The sequence below is a fragment of the Eurypyga helias genome, unplaced genomic scaffold (assembly GCF_000690775.1).
Source record: "Eurypyga helias isolate BGI_N326 unplaced genomic scaffold, ASM69077v1 scaffold2034, whole genome shotgun sequence".
Lineage (NCBI taxonomy): Eukaryota > Metazoa > Chordata > Aves > Eurypygiformes > Eurypygidae > Eurypyga > Eurypyga helias.
The window spans coordinates 24025-45617 of record NW_010244161.1 but is presented as its reverse complement, the minus strand read 5'-3'; the positions used below and the strand labels follow the sequence as shown (position 1 = coordinate 45617).

The 21593-nt window shown below is 38.5% G+C and overlaps 1 protein-coding gene across 1 annotated transcript in view; it reads right to left on the bottom strand.

Moving 5' to 3' along the window:
* Window positions 1-9673: 9673 nt before the first annotated feature.
* The window catches only part of LOC104508123 (autophagy protein 5), a 35612-nt gene continuing 23692 nt past the window's right edge, over window positions 9674-21593 (bottom strand). Inside the window, exon 5 of the mRNA XM_010149638.1 lies at window positions 9674-9783. Coding sequence (XP_010147940.1) covers window positions 9674-9783 — 110 coding nt within the window. The remainder of the gene's footprint in view (window positions 9784-21593) is intronic.

The following is a 21593-nucleotide window of genomic DNA, read 5'->3' as shown; positions in this document are numbered from 1 at the left end:
AATTTAAGCTCTGTGTCTTCATAGAACATCTTTTGGGTTTTCCAAATGGCTTTCCAGCATGCTAGTATGTTGATTCTGAATCACAGAACCCCAGAATAGTTGAGGCTGGAAGGGACCTCTGAAGGACATCTAGTTCAAATCTCATGCTCAAGCAGGGCCACCTATAGACAGATACCCACATCCAAATGCTTTTGACTATCCCTAAGCATGGGGACTCTACATCCTCTCTGCCCAACCTGTGCCAGTGCTTGGTGACCCTCACCATAAAAAAGTATTTCCTGATCTTCAGATGGAGCCTCCTGTTTTTCAGTTTGTGCCCATTGCTTCTGGTCCTGTCACTGAGCACCACTGGAAAGAGCCTGGCTGCTTCTTCTATACACTCTCCCTCCACATATTCAAACACATTGATGAGGTTTCCCCCTTTCCCTAGAGCTTTTTATTCTCTAGGCTGAACAGAGCCAGCTCTCTCAGCCTTTTTCCCCCCTCATATTAAATGCACCAGTCCCTTAATTATCCCAGTGGTGTCTTGCTGGACTCCTTCCAGTAGCTCTATGTCTTTTCTGTACTGGGGAGCCCAGGATGGGACCCAGCACTCCAGGTGTGGCGTTACCAGTGCAGAGTTGAGGGGAAGGATCACCTCCCTCAAACTGCTGGCAATGCTCCTCCTAAAGCAGCCCAGGATACGACTTAGCCTTCCTTGCCGTAAGTCCCGCTGCTGAACTCCCTGTATTCTTTGAATTCAAAGGTTATGTAGGAGAACCTTCACATTTATGAGTGTAGACACTGAGACCCTTATAAGATGTTCAGAGACTGTACTCTCTTCCACCTGAAGTGGATCTTTCTGGTATATAAAAAGTTCTTTTAGAACCTTAATTGCACTGGGCACAATTGAGTCTACTGTGTGTAAGAATGGTTGCAGACCTGATAAATTAAGGAAGGCCGTGACATAATTACATCCCTTTAAAAGTAAAGTATTTTCATACTGTTGATTCTGAGCAAGTCTGCAGCTGGTTGATAAATTCCACTGCTCTTGGGAAATACAGATTATTGAATAGTAACTCTTCTTTGCAATGTGTTTTACATCCACAGAAAAAAACCCAACTTTCTTCTGCAAGCTGCCAAATCACCTATGGAAGTACTGAGTTTACTTTTTCTTCAGTTCTCAACCCAGTATTGAATATTTCAAGATTCCTGTGAGAAAAGAGTTGGACATACAATGGGTAGAGAATGTACATATGTTCTTCAAGGTATGTTAAAGCCTCTCAGTAGCTAATTAAATGAAAAACACTGAAAAACGCTTCATCTGCAGATACACAGCAGATACATCCAACTAAGTGACCTTTGACAGAATGGGCTAGACCCCCCTAGAACTAAAGGGGTACGTGCTGTAATCCAAAACCACAGTGCGAATGCCTTACCTAGAGGTGGCATTTTGCTTCATGACAATCTAACAACTCCAACTGCTTCTCTAAATAGGCATTTTATTGGGTGCCATCTGCGTTACAACATTTTTTAGTACATCTGGAATACTATGAAAGCTACCAAGTGTCTGTGTTGCAAGAAAAAGTGAACAAAGTTTTGAAAGGTGGCGATGATCCAGATGCTTTACCAGAATAGTCTAAGAAAAAAGAGTTTTAAGAGTTCTGGGTGCTGAAATCAAGAGGCAGAACATACCAAAAATCAAAGTTTTTTAGGACAACCTGGAACAGATGTTATCCAAAGCAAATGTCCTGTTATACCTCGTGGGTCATTTTTAGAAAGAGTATATATTGCCAGAAATTCCATTATCAGTCCTATACCAAAAGTTGCAGAAGGATCACTCACAACCGCTTTTGTGTCAAAATACCTAGCAAGCATGGCTGAACCACATTCTGGCGCCAGCCTGGTCTTTCAAATGATTCGTTAAATTTCCTTGTGCAGGAAAAGTAGCCTTATATTCTCTGAACAACTGAATTTGCATTATTTAATCTCAGGTGAATTGTACAGATCCTAGAAACAGAAGAAAGTCAACACTGGAGAGTGGTGACACACAGAACAGACAGCAGGCAACTGTCATAAGGCCAGAACTAACAGAGACTAAATAGAAGAAACAGTGCCAAGACACAGTTTTGTTGAGCACCGAGAAGACAAAGACACCTGCAATATAAGCATGGCCTTGAAGATTTAAATTTCCTTCCCAGAAAAGGGTTTGTATTTGCAATTGGTAACATATCAAGGTATTTGAAGAGTCTGTGAAAACACATCAGTGGTGCTTTTCACAGCTGCACTCCTATGTGCATCTGCAGACCTCAGCCTCACGTAAAAGTAAGGAACTGAGTACTGCCTACCTGCGAAGCAAACAGCTTTAGAAATAGATTCACATCCACAAAAGCAAACATGACACTGTTTGCTTAAGAGCAATGAATAGCACAATACTTCATACAACACTTTCAATCTACTCGAAAGCATTAAACCAATAATTCTCCTTAGCTTTCTGCAATTAATGATTAATTAGAAGAAACTCCTATAGTCAAGAACAGCAAAATTACAGAAATTTATGTTTGTTAATTTATCATGTATTTCTAAAGTATGGTATCATGTTCCACTTCATCATACATTTGTTCCATTCCACACTTAACTGAATTTGCTTTCAGTCTAATGGAAAGTGCAAATACAAGTCTTGGTAGATTCCAAAAAACCTGAACATTACCTGTATTTTCTAATCCTCAATTTTGTGCAAAAGTTAACCTGCGTTATTTACCTATTTTACCTAAAAATAAAGGAAAAATAAGACAGCATACACTGACAAAACAAAGCAGCTACAGTTGTGACTGTCTTCTATGCAGAGTTAACATTTTACATCATCGTGATAGGTGACAGAGCCACAGAAATAACCCTCAAAGAATGTTAGCAAAAAACCCAAATCCCTCTGAAGAAAAAAATCCATATCTGCTTTTCCCCTTTTTCTGAATGCAAAGCAGATCACCAACTGGGTGTTCGTAGGGGTTTTTTTTTGTTTTGTTTGTTTTGGTTTGGTTTTTTGCTATTATGTCAGAGAGTAGGAGAGCCAGTCTCGAGGGAATACAGCTCTGGATTGCAGGTTTCAGGTAGCAAAAATCCCTCTTGCCACAAAATAAGAACCTGACCACATAATAAAGCATGTAGTGAAAGTGGCAAATCAGTTTGTGTTGACTAAACCAAGTGAAGCAGAGAAGTAAAATAATCAGCCTTAATGATCAAGAGAAAGGCAGCAAAATACTAAAGAGCACTGCATTTAAATTACAAGATCTAACAGTAACTCCACACACACCTAATTCAACTGAATTACTGCTTCATTCATGGTCTTCATCCCAGCCTCTCAAAATACTCATATTCTTAAGAATTAACATTCAAGGTTGATGTAAACAGTGCGATTTTTTTTAATACACACGTATAAAAAAGTTTCATAACTAACTAAGGATGACAAAAATACACAGGAGTACCACCTTAGTAAAACAGTTTAGGGAAATAAAGCCACAAGAATTCACACCTCATGGTTTAAATTCAAATTTGTAGCATGAACATTTAAATAAACATTTACATCCAAGTTTATTATCATAAGACAATTCAGAGAAGAGATGACAAATCAGGGTTTTATACAAAAATAATTTGCTAAAAAAAAGTAACTACCCATTTGTGATTAGGAAGTGCATAAGACATCAGGTAAGATTAAGGCATTTTCAGATTAGGAATAGACTTTGGTTTTTTTTTTCACCAAAAGTGGTTTTTATTTCATCATAATGCAGAATGTATTTTGAATTTTCTTTTGCTATCAAACAAAAATTATATAACTGTTTACACAAGGCTAATTTATTAACTATCAAGATGCTACTGGCTTTTGATATACCTAGATTCCTCTAAGATCTAAGAGTATCTGATAAGATAAAGTGTTTAAAATAAAATACTACCCTGTTTTCCCCAACACACAAAATCCAATATATCCCTAAATTGTTTTAAACAAGTTACAATGTAATTCAGAACCACAACAAGCTACTTTTCATACAATCAAAACTACTCTATTCGTTGTATACAAGCTACAACTACATTAAACTCAGGATTACAGTAGCTCCTATTCACAAGCCTGAGCTAGCTTAAAACTCTTCAGCTTGGTAGCAATTCAACCATAGCTCGAAGAAGGTACCCAAATCCAGGTGTTAGATCCCCTCACTCCCTGAGCACCATGCACCTTGTACAATAGGCAGATTGACAGACTGGGACTAGGCAGATCGACAGTTTTACAGGTAATTTCGGCATATTTATGTAAACTTTAGTCATATATCTGACAACAAACAGTTTGTAATCTCAGAATTTTTCTTTTAAACTCTGATTGACCACCCCCCCATCCTGTAACTGAGGTTCTTAAAGACAACAAGGCTGACCTTGCACATGGGTTCCTTAAGTCTTTTAAAAAAAAGACCTGCATGGACATTCCTTAATACAAAACACGTTAAAAAAGTCAGTGTTAACAGTGTGGGTCTGAGTTAGACCATTTCACTTTGCACTTAGATGGACCAGAAAAGGTCACGCCATTATGGAACCTCAACTGCGGTGACAGTGACCTTCAACTCAAGGCGACAACTTGTCAAATTGCTATTACTTTCAGCACAGAACTAAGCAATCAAATTCAGAAAACAAGTATTCATAGCAACTGATGGATCATGTTGCCCATATGCAATACTTGACAGAAGACTGTTTGGTTTTTTTTGGTTTTTTTTTTTTTTAATAACAGGGCACTAGGAAAAATGTTTGCCTACCAAAACTTTTAAAACTTTCTCATTCACAGAGCTTTGATTTTGAAGTCACTGAAAACTGGTGAAAGTGTGCTAGTGTTTCTTTAGTGATGAACCATCAGTTATTCTAATAAGTCATTCTACATACTCAATTGATGATGAATCAGTCTGTTTTTTTTATCTTCGGCACAGAAATTCAGCTGAGCACAGATCTGTTACACAAATCAGCCATCATTTCACATTATCTTCATATGCAAACTTCCTCTTTGTAAAAGGTTTTTAAGAAATGAATTTTTCTATTTTCAGCAGGTCCTTTATGAAAAGGTCATTTTTAATACATAAGAAAAAAGTTAAGTAAGGTATTACACACAAGTCTATTCAAGAGCATTTTGCATTAGCTGTAAGATGCTGAAACTTGCTGTGCTGTGTTGCCCTCTTCAGGCCCACAGCACTTACATTTTTGAGTTCTTTTGCTTGATGAGTCATTGCATTTCAACTTCTGTCATAAAAGTTCAGATTTGCAGTTTCAAGGAGAAGCTAACTTCACCTCTATCCCACCAGTGCTTGAAGCATTTTTGGTCTAAAATCCTGTAGAAATACACTTTACTTTTGGCCTCTACATCTCCCTAACTTTAATGTTAATCTTGAAGATTATCAAAATATCAGTTAGTGTTGAAAAAGATGACTGAAAAAACAACTTCAGCACTGGGAAACAAGCCTCATGACAAGAAGCTTAAAGAACAAAGTTGATTCAGCTTACCAAAGAAAACAAGCTGCCGAAATCAGTCGTTAAGTGAGTTTGGAGGTTAGAAAGTCAGATGACTTGAAAGCGGTATAAGGCAAAACAAGATCCAGAAACCGTAGTTGAAGTCAGACATATTCAGCCCTGAAAGGTAACGGAGGCTTTTCACCCAAACCAAAAACCAGATTTTAATAACCTACTAGCATAAAGGGATGGAGTCATTATTACTTGAAAACTTCACAGGTGGGCCAAGTATCTTTCCAAACAATCTGTTTTCATCAGTTTTTGAGTAGTTGCCATAACATGGGCCAAACCGTGATGCTAATTTGCCTACTTGCAACAGGGTTTGCAATTGATTAACTCAGCTCTGACAATCAACATGGAAATATGAATAAAACAGTCTTCCATTGCTTGGGAAAGGGCCACACTTGGGCTTCTGATTCATTTATTGAGCCAGATATCAATAATGTCTTAGAATATTTCATTTCCCCCTCCCACCTTGCTATTTTTGGAGAACAGGTCATGCTAGACATTTAAATCTATTTAGACATCTCAGTACTGCAACTTTTACAGAAAGAGCAAAGTGTTGGATTTAACTGGTGTATTAAGAATGGAGAATTTCACTCATGTTACTAAGGCAGATAAACGTCATAACAATTTGTGAACATACGATTTAACCACCACATCTTAAGGGACTTACAATAGGAAAAACCTGTTTGAAGTTAAGCCTACTATTCAGTTAGGCAATAAAATTAATAACCTAATCAAAACTCTTAGAAAATAGAGGCAAAGGAAATGCTCATTCTAGAGGCATGTCCCACACGTCCCACATGCCATGTCCCACCATGGCATGTCCCACAACCCAAATAAAGGCACAAGCAAACAAAGAATCCTAGATCATCCCCTTCTGGGCTCTCAGACATGCAACAGCCAGCCTGCCTTAAGCCAAGTGCAACTCTAGAAAAGCTGAGAAGAACTTCTCATGAATAGTTCTATTGCTTTTTCTTTCATATACTCTTGTAATTTTATTCTGAAGAATTAAATACTATTTACAAGTTTAAATTCTATGTACTCCTAGGGCAGAGTCCAGAGAAAGGGAGGAAGACTGTCAGGAAGAGAGTAAGCAAGAGCAAGTGGGTGAGCATGACACGGGGAGAGAGCAAGCTACCGAAACCTGGGGATGAGCGCAAACGAAGTGCACAACAACTGAGACTCCCACCTGCAGCACAAGACAGCAGACAGCAGTTCATCAGGGTAGTGTCTATCAACACGTAGGGACTCCTCTTCAATGCCTGACTAATATGCCCCATCACAGTGCCTGGAACCAAAGACTGATGAAAACTTCCTGCCGCCTATCAGCCATATAGTTTGTTCAATTAGAAAGCACAAAACCAGCTGGTCTTATACACATAGGGAAAAAGCTCTCAACCCAAACCAGCTCTAGTACTGTACAAGAACAGCAGCACTCAGATGCATAATATACTCTGAACATTACTAGTATTTTCTCTCTCTCTATTAAAGAACAAGTGAAAAAGGCATTCTATTCAACAGTATTATGAGTCAAAAAGGCCAAAAAGTTTTCGTGCAACCGTCAACTGAAGACACAGCAGTTTATACCTCTGAAGTGATAAAGTGGGGCAACTATTCTCTTTTGGATGCGTGTAAGCAAAAGCATCACAAAAATATAAGCACTATTTTTAAACTGTCTCGGGTAGAAAAAGTTTCCACCTATGTCAAAGGTTCATCTGCTGCAAATCCTATACAGCACAGTTCAGACTTTGATGTTTAGTAATAAGATCTCCAAGATCTCTTAGCCAACTTTTAAAACTGCAAATGAGTTGATCCTTAGGGATACTCAAATCTTTCTCTTCATCTGCTACAGTGGATGCTATGATTTTGGTCCAATCTTAGCTACTACACTTAAAAAAAAAAAGGTACTGGACCAGGGCTTTTAAAAATCACCCATGGTTAGTTTAGTTCTGACTTACCCAACTACAACTTCGTATTTTTGCCATCTCTTTCTCCCACACACACCATCAGATTTGGATACCACATGAAGTATGATTCATATTATTCTTTAGAAATGTATTTTAATAGACAAGCTCTATCACTGAGAGAGCTTTGAAAACATCAGGCCTTCAGTGAAAAGCGTATCAGATCATCCTATTATATGTGTTTCTTCTGCAGCAACTTTTCCCCATCGTATTTAATTGTTGCTAAGACTGATTTTTCTTAGTTCGTATCATAATCTAGTACATCTCTTTGAAGGAAAAGAAATTAATCCACCTCATACTGCCAGAACACAATCCAGGCAGTTCCCTTAACAGAATTTCCTTCTAATAATTTTGGGGTAATGGAAGGTATGGAGACTAGGACAAAGAATGCTCCCCACTGAAGGTAAAGACTAGAAATTTCCTGCCATCCACCTATGTATCCTTAAGTATTTACAAAAACACTGCGTGAAAACACATAGGGAATAAACATCCACTGCAATACAAACCCAGGCTAAACGGGGTTCCAGGTATTCATGCAGGGATATGCAAGCAACCAGTGAGAGTGCAAAGCTGACTTCCACCAGCACTAATGGACATTAAAAATACAGTCAGAGTGAGGGTTAAATACATCTTGAGAATACTTTTGAATCAGTTACTTCAGCATATATATGCAAGCCTGTCACTCAGTGCTGTAAAAATTATGTTAAAACTACAAGAATTAACTCCTTGCTTGGAAACAAATTACAATCTCATCCTTCCTAACGCTTTCTGAAAACCCTTTAAATTCGTAGACTTTTATGATGAGCAGCAATCATTACACAAACCAACAGACCAAACAAAAAAAGCTAGAAACACCTGCATGCACTTTTTAAAAAATGAGGAACATAACCGAAAATATTTAGAAATGTTAAGAGCATCATTACTGAAAATAATTTACACGACCTTCTCAAAGGCTGTCTCAGCATCACCTTTATTTGTGTTTGGTTTTCTAGTCTTATTTTGGGTTTCAACTACAGCAAGTGAAGGTTTCCAATTGAAAACATAATGAGAATCAAGATGAATACTACTGGCAAAAGGGATACATAGTAACAATCTAGGGTTTTTTGTTTGTTTGTTTTTTAAAAAGCAGCTCTTTACTAGCATGAAATCATGTGATATCATAGAAAATGTCCTTCATGGCTTAAAGGTCTGTACCTTATTCAGACAGCAAAACCTCCATTTTGCAAACCCATTTACATGATTTCTATAAAAAGACTTAAAAACCAAAACCTATCAGAAAACAAACAACTTAGTTACCAATCAAACAAAATGCTGAGAGTGAACTACTTATCCCAATAGATATTTTTTCATACTTATACAAACCTTGCCATCTGCTATGATCTCTGACAAAATAACTGCCTTCCGTTCTCAATCTAAGGTTTCACTATGACGGTAGAGGTCCTACATCTAACATTTAAAGTTACTTTAGTCCCACTGCAAGACTGTATAGGCTTGTATGGCCATTAAAACCCTTTACAAAGCAGTATCAGACTATTCAGTACTATGAATAAAAGACTCTCTAAACCATACTTAATTCCCAACTTCCCCATGACTTTAATGCTATAAAAACTAAGGGGACATGGAAAGATTGTAAGGGTTTCAAGGAACGTGTCTCCAAACAAACAGCTGAGAAAAACAGAGCACTGGTGTATTAAAACAGAAAAAAATATTGAAAGCTAGTTTTGGATTGTCAAGTACACAGTTAGAAGACAAAGGTAAGAACTAGATGCAAGACTTATGCCATTACTTTCACCTTATAATGCCAACAAGAAAAGAAGCCTACACAGCGTTTGAGGGAAAAAGTGTCACTCCTGAAATGTCTGACCTCGATCTTTCAGAGGGCATTTTGTATCCAAGGCAGTCTTCATAGCTAGCAGTTATTTTTAATGACAGAATTCACTTTTTTAAAAACAATCTGTATCAGCCGTAACACAGTCTTGAGTATTACACACTTACAGCATAACGAATGGTAATTCCCTATTAGAATAAATACAGTCTCTTCCGCCTTTGCCAATTCTTACAACTCAAGGGTCCAGCAAAGACAAGCATACAAAGTTTTCCATAATGTTAGAAAAGGGAACGTATAATTGTGAAAACAGATTATGATATATGACACCTCAGTGGAAGAGTTTGGTGAAAGTGGTTTTACTTCATTTGTCTCCTACCTGATAAATTCTAAATGGGATGTATCGAAATCCACTATCTTCTGGAGGATACTCCATGAGTTTTCGATTTATTGCCCAAAACTGCTCAAATTTATCTGCAAAGGTAAAATTGGATTTTGTTAATGTTAATATCATATATTCTTTTTCAGCTAAAAGAGGTAAATGAAACACAATTGGAACAACATGCAAACTTTTCTTACAGAAGTTTAACGTGTATGAATTTGTTTTCCCCACATTTCTCTTCCACATTTAGCCTGAAGCCAAAAGTTTCATCTGCATTCTCCTATGACAACAGTGAGGTGGTGACTTATTGAGCTGAAACAGAACACAACTGGAATTCATATTGTATCTCCCACTGTTAGGGAAATATTGGGCCACAAATTATGGATTTCATTACCTCAACTAACTGCCTGTTCTCCACTCTGTGCTGCTACTGGTCCACACTGTCTCAGTTTGTTAAAACATCTAATTGTTCTTAACTACAGATGAACAATAGCTATAAAGTACAGAGAAACAAAAGCAGTAGAAAAACTTTTTGAGGGGTTTAAGTTTGGGTATGTAAATCTTAAAATAATCTGCAACAATATATGATATAATCAGAAAACATACTGCCAATGTCATGACACAAACTGAAAATAAAAGTTTGTTTGAAACATATTTTTGTTAATGTTATCCAAGTAACTAGGTTTAGTAAAGTAACCCGAGGCAGCACACCATTTCGGCCTGTTCAGACACTACAAGAACTGAGTAGTTTGTTGCACATAAAATGTATTAAGGACAGCATAGGTCTGGAGCAGTAAAGCCTTTTATACACGCAAATCAATTATTCAAATCAAGCAACCAACCAGAAGTGAAAGAAAGGAACACTAAGAGCTAAGATTAATCAAGTGGCTGCTAGCCTTATTGGAGACAGCAGTTTTAGAAGGGGAAGAGCAAGGGATATATCTCCTTACAGGCCCTAACTCCCCAAGGCACCAAACACTGCAGACCTTTCTTCAGAAGGAACCCCCAGTCTCCAATTTTCTCTCCTCGGCACAATGTTCAGCAAAGTCTCAAGAAGCCTGGTGGTAAACTGTTACAGAATTCAGCCTGCCTGAAGCAAGGTGAAATTTAGAAATCTATTTGCGGAACAAGGGTTATTCTGGCTTCCAAAACTGCTGATAACAATTAAAGCAATTTTAAAACTTTCAACGAGACTTGCTCCACTGCAGCATACAGGACAGATGCCTGACAGCACGCCGAACGACAGAGTTAATACATACTGCAGGGTTTAGATCACGTTACTTTTCCTGGTTGAATGTGACACAAGGCAGGAATTTCCAAGAAACTCTAAAGAAACTCCTGCCAGGTATTCCGTAGGAGCATTTCCTGATACTTATCGCAGAAAGTACTTCCACACCCTTGTTTTCTGATTAGCAGCAAGCGCCTCTTGACAAGCACTTAGCTGAGTGGCAGTCAGCACCACCACGCAGGCACCCGCCTGAGACAAGGTGCTGCCCCATAGCAGGGTGCTGCCTCACGGCTCGCCGGCTGGGAAGTTCAGGGGCTGGCAGGCTGACACTGACAGCCCTAGAGCTGACTGTACCCAAGCAAGCCTGCCCCTGGGAACCCCAGCCCATCTGATACAAAGAACAACGCCATCCTCCTCACAAACTCTGTCAGTGGGAAGGTGAAGATCCAGCATACTTCCCCCATCCTCGGAGACAGCGCTGAGAATGGCTTACAGCTTTCACTGTGGATTGCGTGCACAGGCATGCTACAGCAGGCCTTAATCAAGTTATACTTCAGTTACCACTTCTGACTATAAACTCGGTTGATAAAACTAGTAATTATGGTGATAACACAAAAACAAAACAATCAAGACCTGCTTAAGCTAGTGAGTTCCAGCAGACTCGTACGTAAGACACCTACGTGCCTGCAGACATCCTACCTGAACAGAAATAAAACAAACATTGATTTCATTTACTTGTTTTATGCTCATATTACAGCAACTAGGAAAGCTGGGTAAACAGCTTACTGTATTCAAAATTCAGGAGATGAGCAACACATCTTATGGATCAGGAGAACAAGAAATCCTGAATAAGTAACAGACTTATGTTAGAAACTTGAACATATTGACCCTTGTGGCATTATACAGCAGACAAGTTAATCTCTGAAGGACAAGAGTTAAACAGTGGTAATGTACAGTTAACTCACTTCTGTTCTTCATTTCAGCTTCCTCACCTCCTAGAAATCATGCAGATAATCTTATTTAAGGTATACTTCTCAGACTATTCTCTGAGAACTCAGACAATGCTCAGTCTACTGTTTCATCAACATGTTGAAATTTCTAACAGTTTCTGTAGTTTCTGAATATAAGAGCACTAAGTCTGCAACAGTTGAATGATGAACTTGTATTTTGTAATCAAACAGGTTCTGTCAATCCACCCAATATCCCAGGGAATGAAAAACTTCTAGTACACTAGCTAGACACAATGGAGTCAGCTATCTTAAGACACATCTCCACCATGTGTACAGCACTGTCTGAAGACCCTGAAACCTACTCATCCTCATAACTCTACATTGCTGTCCTCCAAGCATCTTTCCCTGGCTACAATAATTTTCTTACACCCAACTCCATTTCCTGTAGTAAAAATAACATGAATTTTTAAAACAAGCAGCAGGAAAAGGCTATCCAGTTTGCATACTGATATATATGACCTGGTAAGAACTTTCATTAGCAATAGCAGCATTGGCTGAATGCCAGAATCCTAAAGCTCCAAAACACAAAATTCAAAAATAACTGCTTTTGCAGAACGCTTAAGACTCAAAAGTTTAAAACACATAAAAAACCCAACATCAAAAGGATTCATCATTCTCCCATTTTTGTGTGTCAGTACCTCGTATTTATGCAAAACAGACTTAAGGAAGCTATTAATGCTTTGATGACCTGTAATACCTAAAGAGTGCTTTGGCTGGATGTGACTTATTAAAGACAGAAGGTGCTGGCCGGAGGTTTGACAATCAAAACAAAACTGAGTTTTCATCAAGCCAATAAACAAGGAAGAGTTCTCTACCTATGAGCAAAACCACTTCACACACCCATCTCCCTTCTGAAAAGCTTATGCAGTCGACATGTTACCTACACTCCCATAACAGTCAAATCTGATCACTTTTGTTTTCCACAATCCATCTGTTTTTAAGAAAGTGCTTGACCGATGTGTTAAAAAGTTTCTGTATTAGCAAAAACCCGTACTTGCATGAGGCAGATGTTCATATCTGAATAACAATATTTAAAGTAAGATTCAAACGAGTGAGATAAGTGACAGAATAAAGGTTTCAGATGACTTTACTAATCATGTTTCTTAAACGAGGACGGTTGCTACATAACTTTGCCTGAAGTGAAATACAAAAACTTTCCTCTCTGTATTCATGTCAAAGATCAGAAAGTTAATAACCAAATAATGGAGGAGAGATCCAGTTGAAAGGGATCAGCTAAATCACATTTATAAATATTCATTTATTAGAAGTGTAGTCACTGAATGCTCAAGCACCAGACATTAGCCGTTACTAGTAAAGAGATGCAGAGAACCTAAGGAGAGCTTTGAAAAATATCTATTTACATATACAGATATAGTAAGAGTTGGCAAAATCGCAAGGACTTAGTGTCATCCATAACAATAATTTAAGTACACAAATTCACTAAGCAACAAATCATACCTCAAACATAGATTTACAAATACAGTGTGCCACATTACGCATTTAGGGTTCAGAAACCTACCACTGAAATAGTTCAAGCCTTTAAAGTACCCTTTAAAACAGTTAAAAAAAAAAAAAGACTGTTACAGGCAAACGCTTTGAGAATTGTTTCCTCCATTAAGCAAGACTGGAGATCCTTTAGCAGTCATTAAAATTTATCCAAATTTATAACTGTTATATGAAAAAAGATGTAGGTAATTCCAGTCAGTTTGTTGTTAGAAGACAGTAACTGCTGAAACATTTACTATTAAGCAGTCTTCGCTAACGATTAGCCCAGGCTGAAATTTTGAAGGCTAGGCCTCTTTCTCATGCTGAGACCTGGGGGCAACACCCTTCAGACAGCAGAAAAATCAGTGTCATTCGTGCCAGCATCTTACAGTCATTCTCTGAAACCCAAGTGCTGTCACGCTTCAAACAACTCGAAATTTCACATGGATCTTGATGTTAGATGTGTCTCTTCCACCCACCTGAATCTACAAAAATGGTAACTAAGGTGGATCACAGAAGGTAAAGGGCACCGCTTGAGTGCCTGCAATCAGCTTATGCATTGCAATGCAGCATAGCTTTCAATCAGCATATGCAAAGAATGTGGGCAATTATCACAGAGTGAGAAATTATACCTATAAGTAACTTGGAGTAAGACACAGTGGTCACAGCCTATGGCCAGTTAAAATGGAGTTGCCACTGTAGAACAGCAGGCAAAAGAACTGGAAAAAAAAAATCCACCCTAATGTTTAAACTTATCAAAAGAAATATCTTAATAATAAGGAACTATTTTGTTTCCGTATTTGATACTGAGACAACTGCTATGAGAGTACCGACTCCAAAACTGGATATATTTCAAGGCGGTTGTGAAAATGGTTTAAATAACAGAAAGAATTAATGCAAAAATGAGGGAAAACTGTTTCAATTCAAAAAGAAAATGGTAATTCATGGCTTTGATTTTCCAGTATCTTTCTAAAAAGTCAAAAAAGTGCCCAAATGGTTGTAGGCCCTGGGATAGCATATACATATGAACTTTCATCTGGACTATTCATGGCTTCTTCTTAAAGCCATCTAGCTGTATAAATTTAAAAAAAAAAAGCTTGGAATTGAATTGCAACTCTAGCTCAATGCAAGTAATACCAATGTGTGGCTTATATAAAAACATGTCCAATCATTGAGTTCAAAAAACACAAAACGCTTGTCTATTCTCAGTGGTTCACCACTGTCAAATAACCATATGAACCACAGAAATGATGGACAGCTAGAAGTACTTGGGTAGAGCCAACCATAATGTTAGCTAAGAGACCAAAGACTCTCCAACTTATGTATCAGAACCATAAACTTCACACTGGAAGTACCTTTGGAGGTCAAACTTTGGAACAAAAGCTCCTGCCCCCAAAAAAGAGTGGTCTAGGCAAAGTTAGATGAGTTTGCTCAAGGCCATGCCCAGTCCAATTTTGACCGTCTCCACCGATTTCCACTCAACCACTTTCACTCCCCCTGCCTTAATAACCCATCAGCCTTCCTCCTGCCACAACTTGAAACCGCTTTCTTTTGTAAATGCCCAACTCCACTGCCAGTGGAGGCATGCTTGAGAGGAGCCTGACTCCGTCTGCTCCACAAGCCTTTTAGGCAGTGGAAAACAGCTATTAGATCCATCCTCAGCCTCCTCATTCCCCTGTTCTCTTCTACGACAGCATATGCCCCAGCCCCTAATCATCCTAGCAGCACTCTGCGGGGCTCTTTTCTTTTTGCTCACATTTCTTTTGTCCCAGCATCCTGAAGAGCAGCATTCCCAGCGCAGCTTTACAGGTGCTGAGCTGAGGGGAAAAATTACTCACCATTTGGCTGGGGGGTCCACAAGGGCTAAAGCAGCTCTCTGGTTCAATTTCATTTCTGCAACACCACACAACAGGCTTCATTCAGCTTCTTGTTCATCATCGCCCACTTCCACGAAGCTGCTCCCCAGCCAGTCCCTGGCCTGCCCTGATGGATGGGGTTTTCCTGTCCCTGGCGCATGACTTTGCGCTTGCCCCTGTGAGGTCCAGAAGGCTCCTGCTTGCCAACTGCTCCAGCTCCTCACGCTCCCTCTGCACGGCAGATTTGCCCTCCAGTCTACCAACTGCTCCCACCACCTTCTTCCTTTAGTATAAACAAAATCACCAAAGGTTTAATCCATCACAAACACAATCAAACTGTACTGTACAAAGAGCTACAGCTGCAAGCCCAGCATACAAAGTGTATTTTCGGAACATTAAAGCAAGTGTATTTCCTAATGACTGGTGCTCTAACAAGCATTGCATTTAACTGCTACAGCTGGAAAGGAGTCTTCTCAAAATTCAATTCTACTTCCACATTGTTTCCAAGAAGCCTAAACATACGTAGTTTTGCTGACTAGTGAGCAATTTTTACCAATTTTATAAAAAGTTAAATTTTGTACAGTGTGCCTCCAAGCATGAAGCAGCTTTGTTAAGTATTTTAAACACAAAATTAACTGTACTGTGCAGTTCAGAGACATCATTAGCAGCTGGTTACTCATTTCTCAGCTATTTAAACACTTGTCTCTAAATTATACTTTGGGCCATCTAAACTCATTGTTCTTCCTCTTGTACAATAAAACCACAGATAATTATGATTATTAAGGTCTTCAGGAAGACTCCGATACGTATTTGACACTCACTGACTACTACAGTTCAGTGTCAGCCCTTCTGAGAACACAGTTTGAAATACTGGTATGGCATCATTAAAACATAAGGTGTTTATTTTCTATTTTACGCATTGCCATAATCCAGAGTTAAAACATTCTTGCTATTAGACACTTAGGTTACCTGGGTATTTTGACAGACCATGGTATGTAATACATATCCACAACTGACGAGGACACACAATTTTACTGGTCTTTTCAGACTATCGTCAGGCACGAGAAGCTATCAGACAGAGAGACAGAAGCTTAGAACTGTTTTGACTGTAAGTGACAGAAGCTAGCTTCAGAAATATGTGGAAATATTCTTCACGTCACAGGTAGTGAAGTAACAACATTCAACATGATTGCACGTACCTAAACTAGTCATAATTTTGCCTTGTAATTACACAGCAGTCATTACTTGAAATATCTCCACCACATGATGTGACCATTAATCTTACATACCCTCCAAATTCACACTCAGCTGGCATGTTACTAAATAATACCACAGGAAAGCAGCAGAGATTGTAAAATTTGAAAGTAAAAAAACCAAATAGGCTTTACTTGGCCTGTCCATGCCAAATAAGATATGGCATCACCACAAAAGTAAACATCATACTAACTAGCTCAAGTACTAATCGTCAAAACCAGTGGCACAGGTCTCAAGGTTGGCTATCGAGGTCTGTCACTCCTTTTTTAGTCCTATTATCACATGATTTTGCCTACATGCACTGTAACAAATTTCCAACAGCAGTGTTCACAACCAGACAACAATTAGGAGGAATTTCCTTATGTATAGTTAGCTGTAAATTCTAATAAAAAAAAAAAGACACTATAAATTGAGTTAGGGATGCAACCCAAGAAAAATAGGGTGGGATCCCTCCCTAATACTGTGTGAGATCAATGTATTTAACACACTTACTTTTATGCTGTAATTTATCCAGTAGTTTTTACAGCAAAGTAGTGATCTGAAGATAAAGAAATAAAAGCATATTGCTTAAGTTTTGCGGGTTAACAGGGCATTTTGAAAATGGTACGACAAAGTAGTTTTTCACTCTTCAGATTATCTCTCAGATCTAAAAAGACCTTTCCCCCCATTTAAAGAAAACACAAATATACACAAGGGAGCCATACATTACCAACATTCTTTTCACTTAAACGTACTCACGAAACAGAAGTTTCACTTTAAGTACACTGTTTCCTTAACACCACCTCCTTTCATTTCTAGGTCATCAATTTATCTGGAAAAGGTTCAGCGGAAGAAAATCATCAAGGTGGACTACTTTTTCCTTTATTCAAATATGAAAACACATACATCTTCTAAATTTAAGCTTTTTGTGTAGCCCAGAAGCAGGTGATCTCAGTAGGTACTGTCACTTATGATGAAAAGCTCTGATAACTATCAAACAAAAAAGTGCAATCCATTTTTGAAACATATAATCCACAGGTTGTGTGAGAATAGAGCAGAAGGGCTTGTCACAGACTTCCCTGAGTAAGTCAATGGGAAAAGAACTCCTGACAATTTTACCCATCCTCCAGTTCTCTGCTCCAAGTCTAGATAGCCTGGATATTTTACTACTACCTTTGCCTCTGACTATGACCTGTCTATACACATGAAAATAGAGCAGCATATCTCCACATAACTATCAAACCTGCTTTGCTTTCCCTGTACTGTGCTTTTTCTGAACTACAGCTTTTCTTAAAAGTTAAGAAACCTTTATATTAATGCATCTGTCAAATTCAGGAGTTCACTAGCAGACAGTAACTTAGAAGCATTTCAAATTGCAAAGCAAATAACCTTCAACAACAAAGGTTAACTTTTAAAATTAAGTCAAAGTTTTAGAGAGTTTTCTTTCAAATTTAGTTAGACCTTACACATCTTTCAGGAAATGACATATTTTGAGAGGGAGGGGAGAAAAGAAAGCAGGAAGCAGTAAAAAATAAAGTTTCTGCATCACACCTAAGTGAAATAGATTTAGAGAAATACAGTCAAAGATTCTCTCAATCTGAATCCAAGTGTACCAGATATGTGAAAAAAACCTACAGAAGACGTGAGCAGTGAAGGTAGAGAACCAGCTTATTTGCAATTTGGGTTGAAGATGAAAGGCACACCTGCTCGAGTAGGAAGTCTGGAAGGTGGCTATATTTCTGAAGAAACAATGACGATCCAGGAGGAAGAGGGTCAAAATTAGGACAAAACACAAAGCCCTTGAAACTGCAACAGGTATACAAATTCAAACTCTACAATATATAAAATTATATGGTTGGCAGATTACCTGTGCCAAGGATGCAGAGACCTTCAAGTTTGCTCCCTCAGAGTTTAATGGTTTTCATTAGACACACGGATGTCTGACACAAGATGGTGAAAACACTAGGAAGCACCTCTATTTCTACCTACCTATCTCTAGACAGCCTCCTCGCACAGTGGAGAATTCAGTATAAAGTAGTATTGTGACTGCTGGGTTACCTTTTGCTTTCCTCCCTTTTCTGCCTCGGTGCAGTTCATGCCTTCCTTTGAGGCCCACGGATTCCCACTGCTCCACAAACAGAGCAGCTCAGCTCTGAGTGGGGCAGAGAAAACCAAAGTGGGGACATTCAGGCTGCCATCAATTCCCCACCTTCGCACTGCGACAGAGGGCAGCTGTGCCAGTAGGCACCAGGTCAGCACAGTGGAGGAACAAGGCAAAAGCCAGTTTTGGGTGGGGGCGACAGTTTAGAACCATGATACAGCACCCGTATGGTGGGAGCATGAGTTCAGTCATTTGTGCAGAAAAGGTAACAAGCCAGTAAACACGGCAGAATTGACAAGCCTAGGTCACAATCCATTACCAGAAAAACACGCCACAACCAAACAAACCCCAAACAAAAATCACCACCACCAAAGAATAAATCCTTGGGAAGGCCTGCTCTGATGCATCTGATCCATCCTGCAGGTCCAGCCAGTTTGAACCTGGAACCCCCTGGGTTCCCTAAGATCAGCAACCCCAATGTTTGGCATATGCCATGCTACCTGAACTGCAGAATAAGCACGTATTGATACTAATTATAAGAAAACTTAATGCACTTCCAGGAATTTTTAACCAGCAGCCCAGGAAGGTAATGACTTCTTATTTTTTGATTCTCTTTTAACCAATACACCCATTTTCAAAGCTCAAAAGAATTGCTTAGTCTTTCTTCACAGTTATCCGAATCTCTACAGATAGAACATGGCAAGGTATTATCATTTTAGTAGCAATATAAAGAAGAAGGAAAAAAGATGGCTTTGTGATTTAAAAACTAATGCTTGTTCATTTATTCTCCTGTTAATTTCCTGAAGATTTTCCAAGTACTTAGGTGCCTAATTTAAGCTTCAAATGACCAGTTGAGATGAAAGCTAAAATGAAAGAGGTTAGATTTAGATTAGACATAAGGAAGAAATTCCTCACGGAGAGGGTGGTGAGGCACTGGAACAGGTTGCCCAGAGAAGCTGTGGATGCCCCATCCCTGGAAGTGTTCAAGGCCAGGCTGGATGAGGCTTTGAGCAACCTGGTCTAGTGGAAGGTGTCCCTGCCCATGGCAGGGGGGTTGGAACTAGATGGCCTTTAAGGTCCCTTCCAACCCAAACCACTCTGTGATTCTATGAGAGATTTATTCAGCTACCAAAGCATGCTCATCATATCATGGACTGAGGTAGAGAACGGCATTGCTCCTACCACTTCCCTACGAAGAGGAGAACCCTACATATCAAACCTGAGTGGGCCATGTGTACACAGCACAAGAGTTGCTGATAACGTACGACACACTTCTTTCTGGTAATTCAAATATTTCTAAACAGGAATGTGATAACCCAGAAAAAACAGGACTTCTGCCCCTCAAAAATCCAGGACTGGTTTAAATATGATTTAGAAAGAAATGCCAGAAAACACAGGCCTGATTCTGTCAGTGAGGCACAATAGAGATCACATGCATTAAAAGATAAAATATTGCATATTCTGAATGTTTTTCTCCTTTAATAAGAACACTTCAATATGACCACTTAACTTTTGGTAAGCCCTGCAGTATGAATGAGCATTACAATCTTTTTCCATAATGTTTTCAGTAAAATAATGACTTCATTATATTTTATAATATATAAAGAAGCCTTAAAAATGTCCATGAGTTTTTACTGTTTATTTCCCCCACTCACATATCAGAAATACCAAGTCTAGTCTTCACCAGTTTTAAAGGATGCCTGTGAAAATTTCAGGGCATGGTTGCTTATGTCTTTCCACAACTGATGAAAAGCAGCTGTGTTGAATCTAAAAACCCTCCTTTATCAGAACCATTATATACTGAAGTTACAGATATTAATTCTTTGAACCATGCAAAAGAATATAGCTTTGCCCCTAAAACAGTTGAGATTTCATTTGATCCTGAGTCATTGCTAGTCCCACAGAGTCTTAATGTTTCAAAGCTGAAAGCCTTTATTTTTCCACACAAAAGGCAAGAAGAAGAAAACCCCCACTCACTTGAAAATCCTCTTCATCCATGATAAAAATGGCCATAACACCATTAAAGCAAGAACAGTAGTAACATTTTCCATCAATTCTGACCAAAGAATTTTAACAATTCTTACAAAGGAACAGAGGTCAGTATAGCTATATAGCCTGCCTTTACCACTTCCCTACCACAGACAGATATACACGATGCTGGTCAAAATTAGGGCAGCACAGATATACCCATCCCAAAGAAGTGTTCTAGCTAAGAAATATCTGGTTTATGGGCAAATATTGTCTGACTGAAGTCTGAAGAATAAGCAAAACCACAGCACAAGTAATAGAAAAGTATGTTTACCTTCCTGCTTTGGTAGCAGATTAACCCAAAAACAGAAATCATGGGAGGAGGGATGTAAAGGTGGTTATGAATACCTACCAGCTGTTACCAGCTAAACGTTTTGCCACAAATCCACTATTACAGCTCTTCCCCTAAAAATTTTCAGTTTCTCATGCTACCTGTTTAAGTACTTCCTTCTTAGCAGAAACATTTATGCCAATTTACACTTGTAATTGTTAGTTCCTTGTTTGGAGAAATGTAAAATCAGACATTTTTTTCCCCAAAAATGTAAGTTTAATACAAAATTTTCTAAGTATTGCTATCGCTTGTTGAACAAATAACACTTCTTACATGTAAGAACTGCAGAAAATCGCTTCACTGAAAAAAAAGATGACTGCAGATGTACCATTTACTTACAAGGCAGTTATCACAAATGCTACTTTCTTTTCTTTTTTGTGGTCATTCATTCTGTTTCACAAAGAGATTTAATATTATTACATCTCAAACGAAAGCCTATAAAAACATACTGAAAGATACAACATGCTTAAAAAGAGTTTTCTTGGTTTCACAAGCTTTTCTTGTTTCTCTTTTATGAAGCACTGAGAAATTAAAATTAGCATTTGAAAGTATTCAAAAGATTGTTTAAACTTCTCATTTAGGTGTCAGATTCCACAGGTGCAATTTCTTGTTAAGTACAGTGAAACTTTC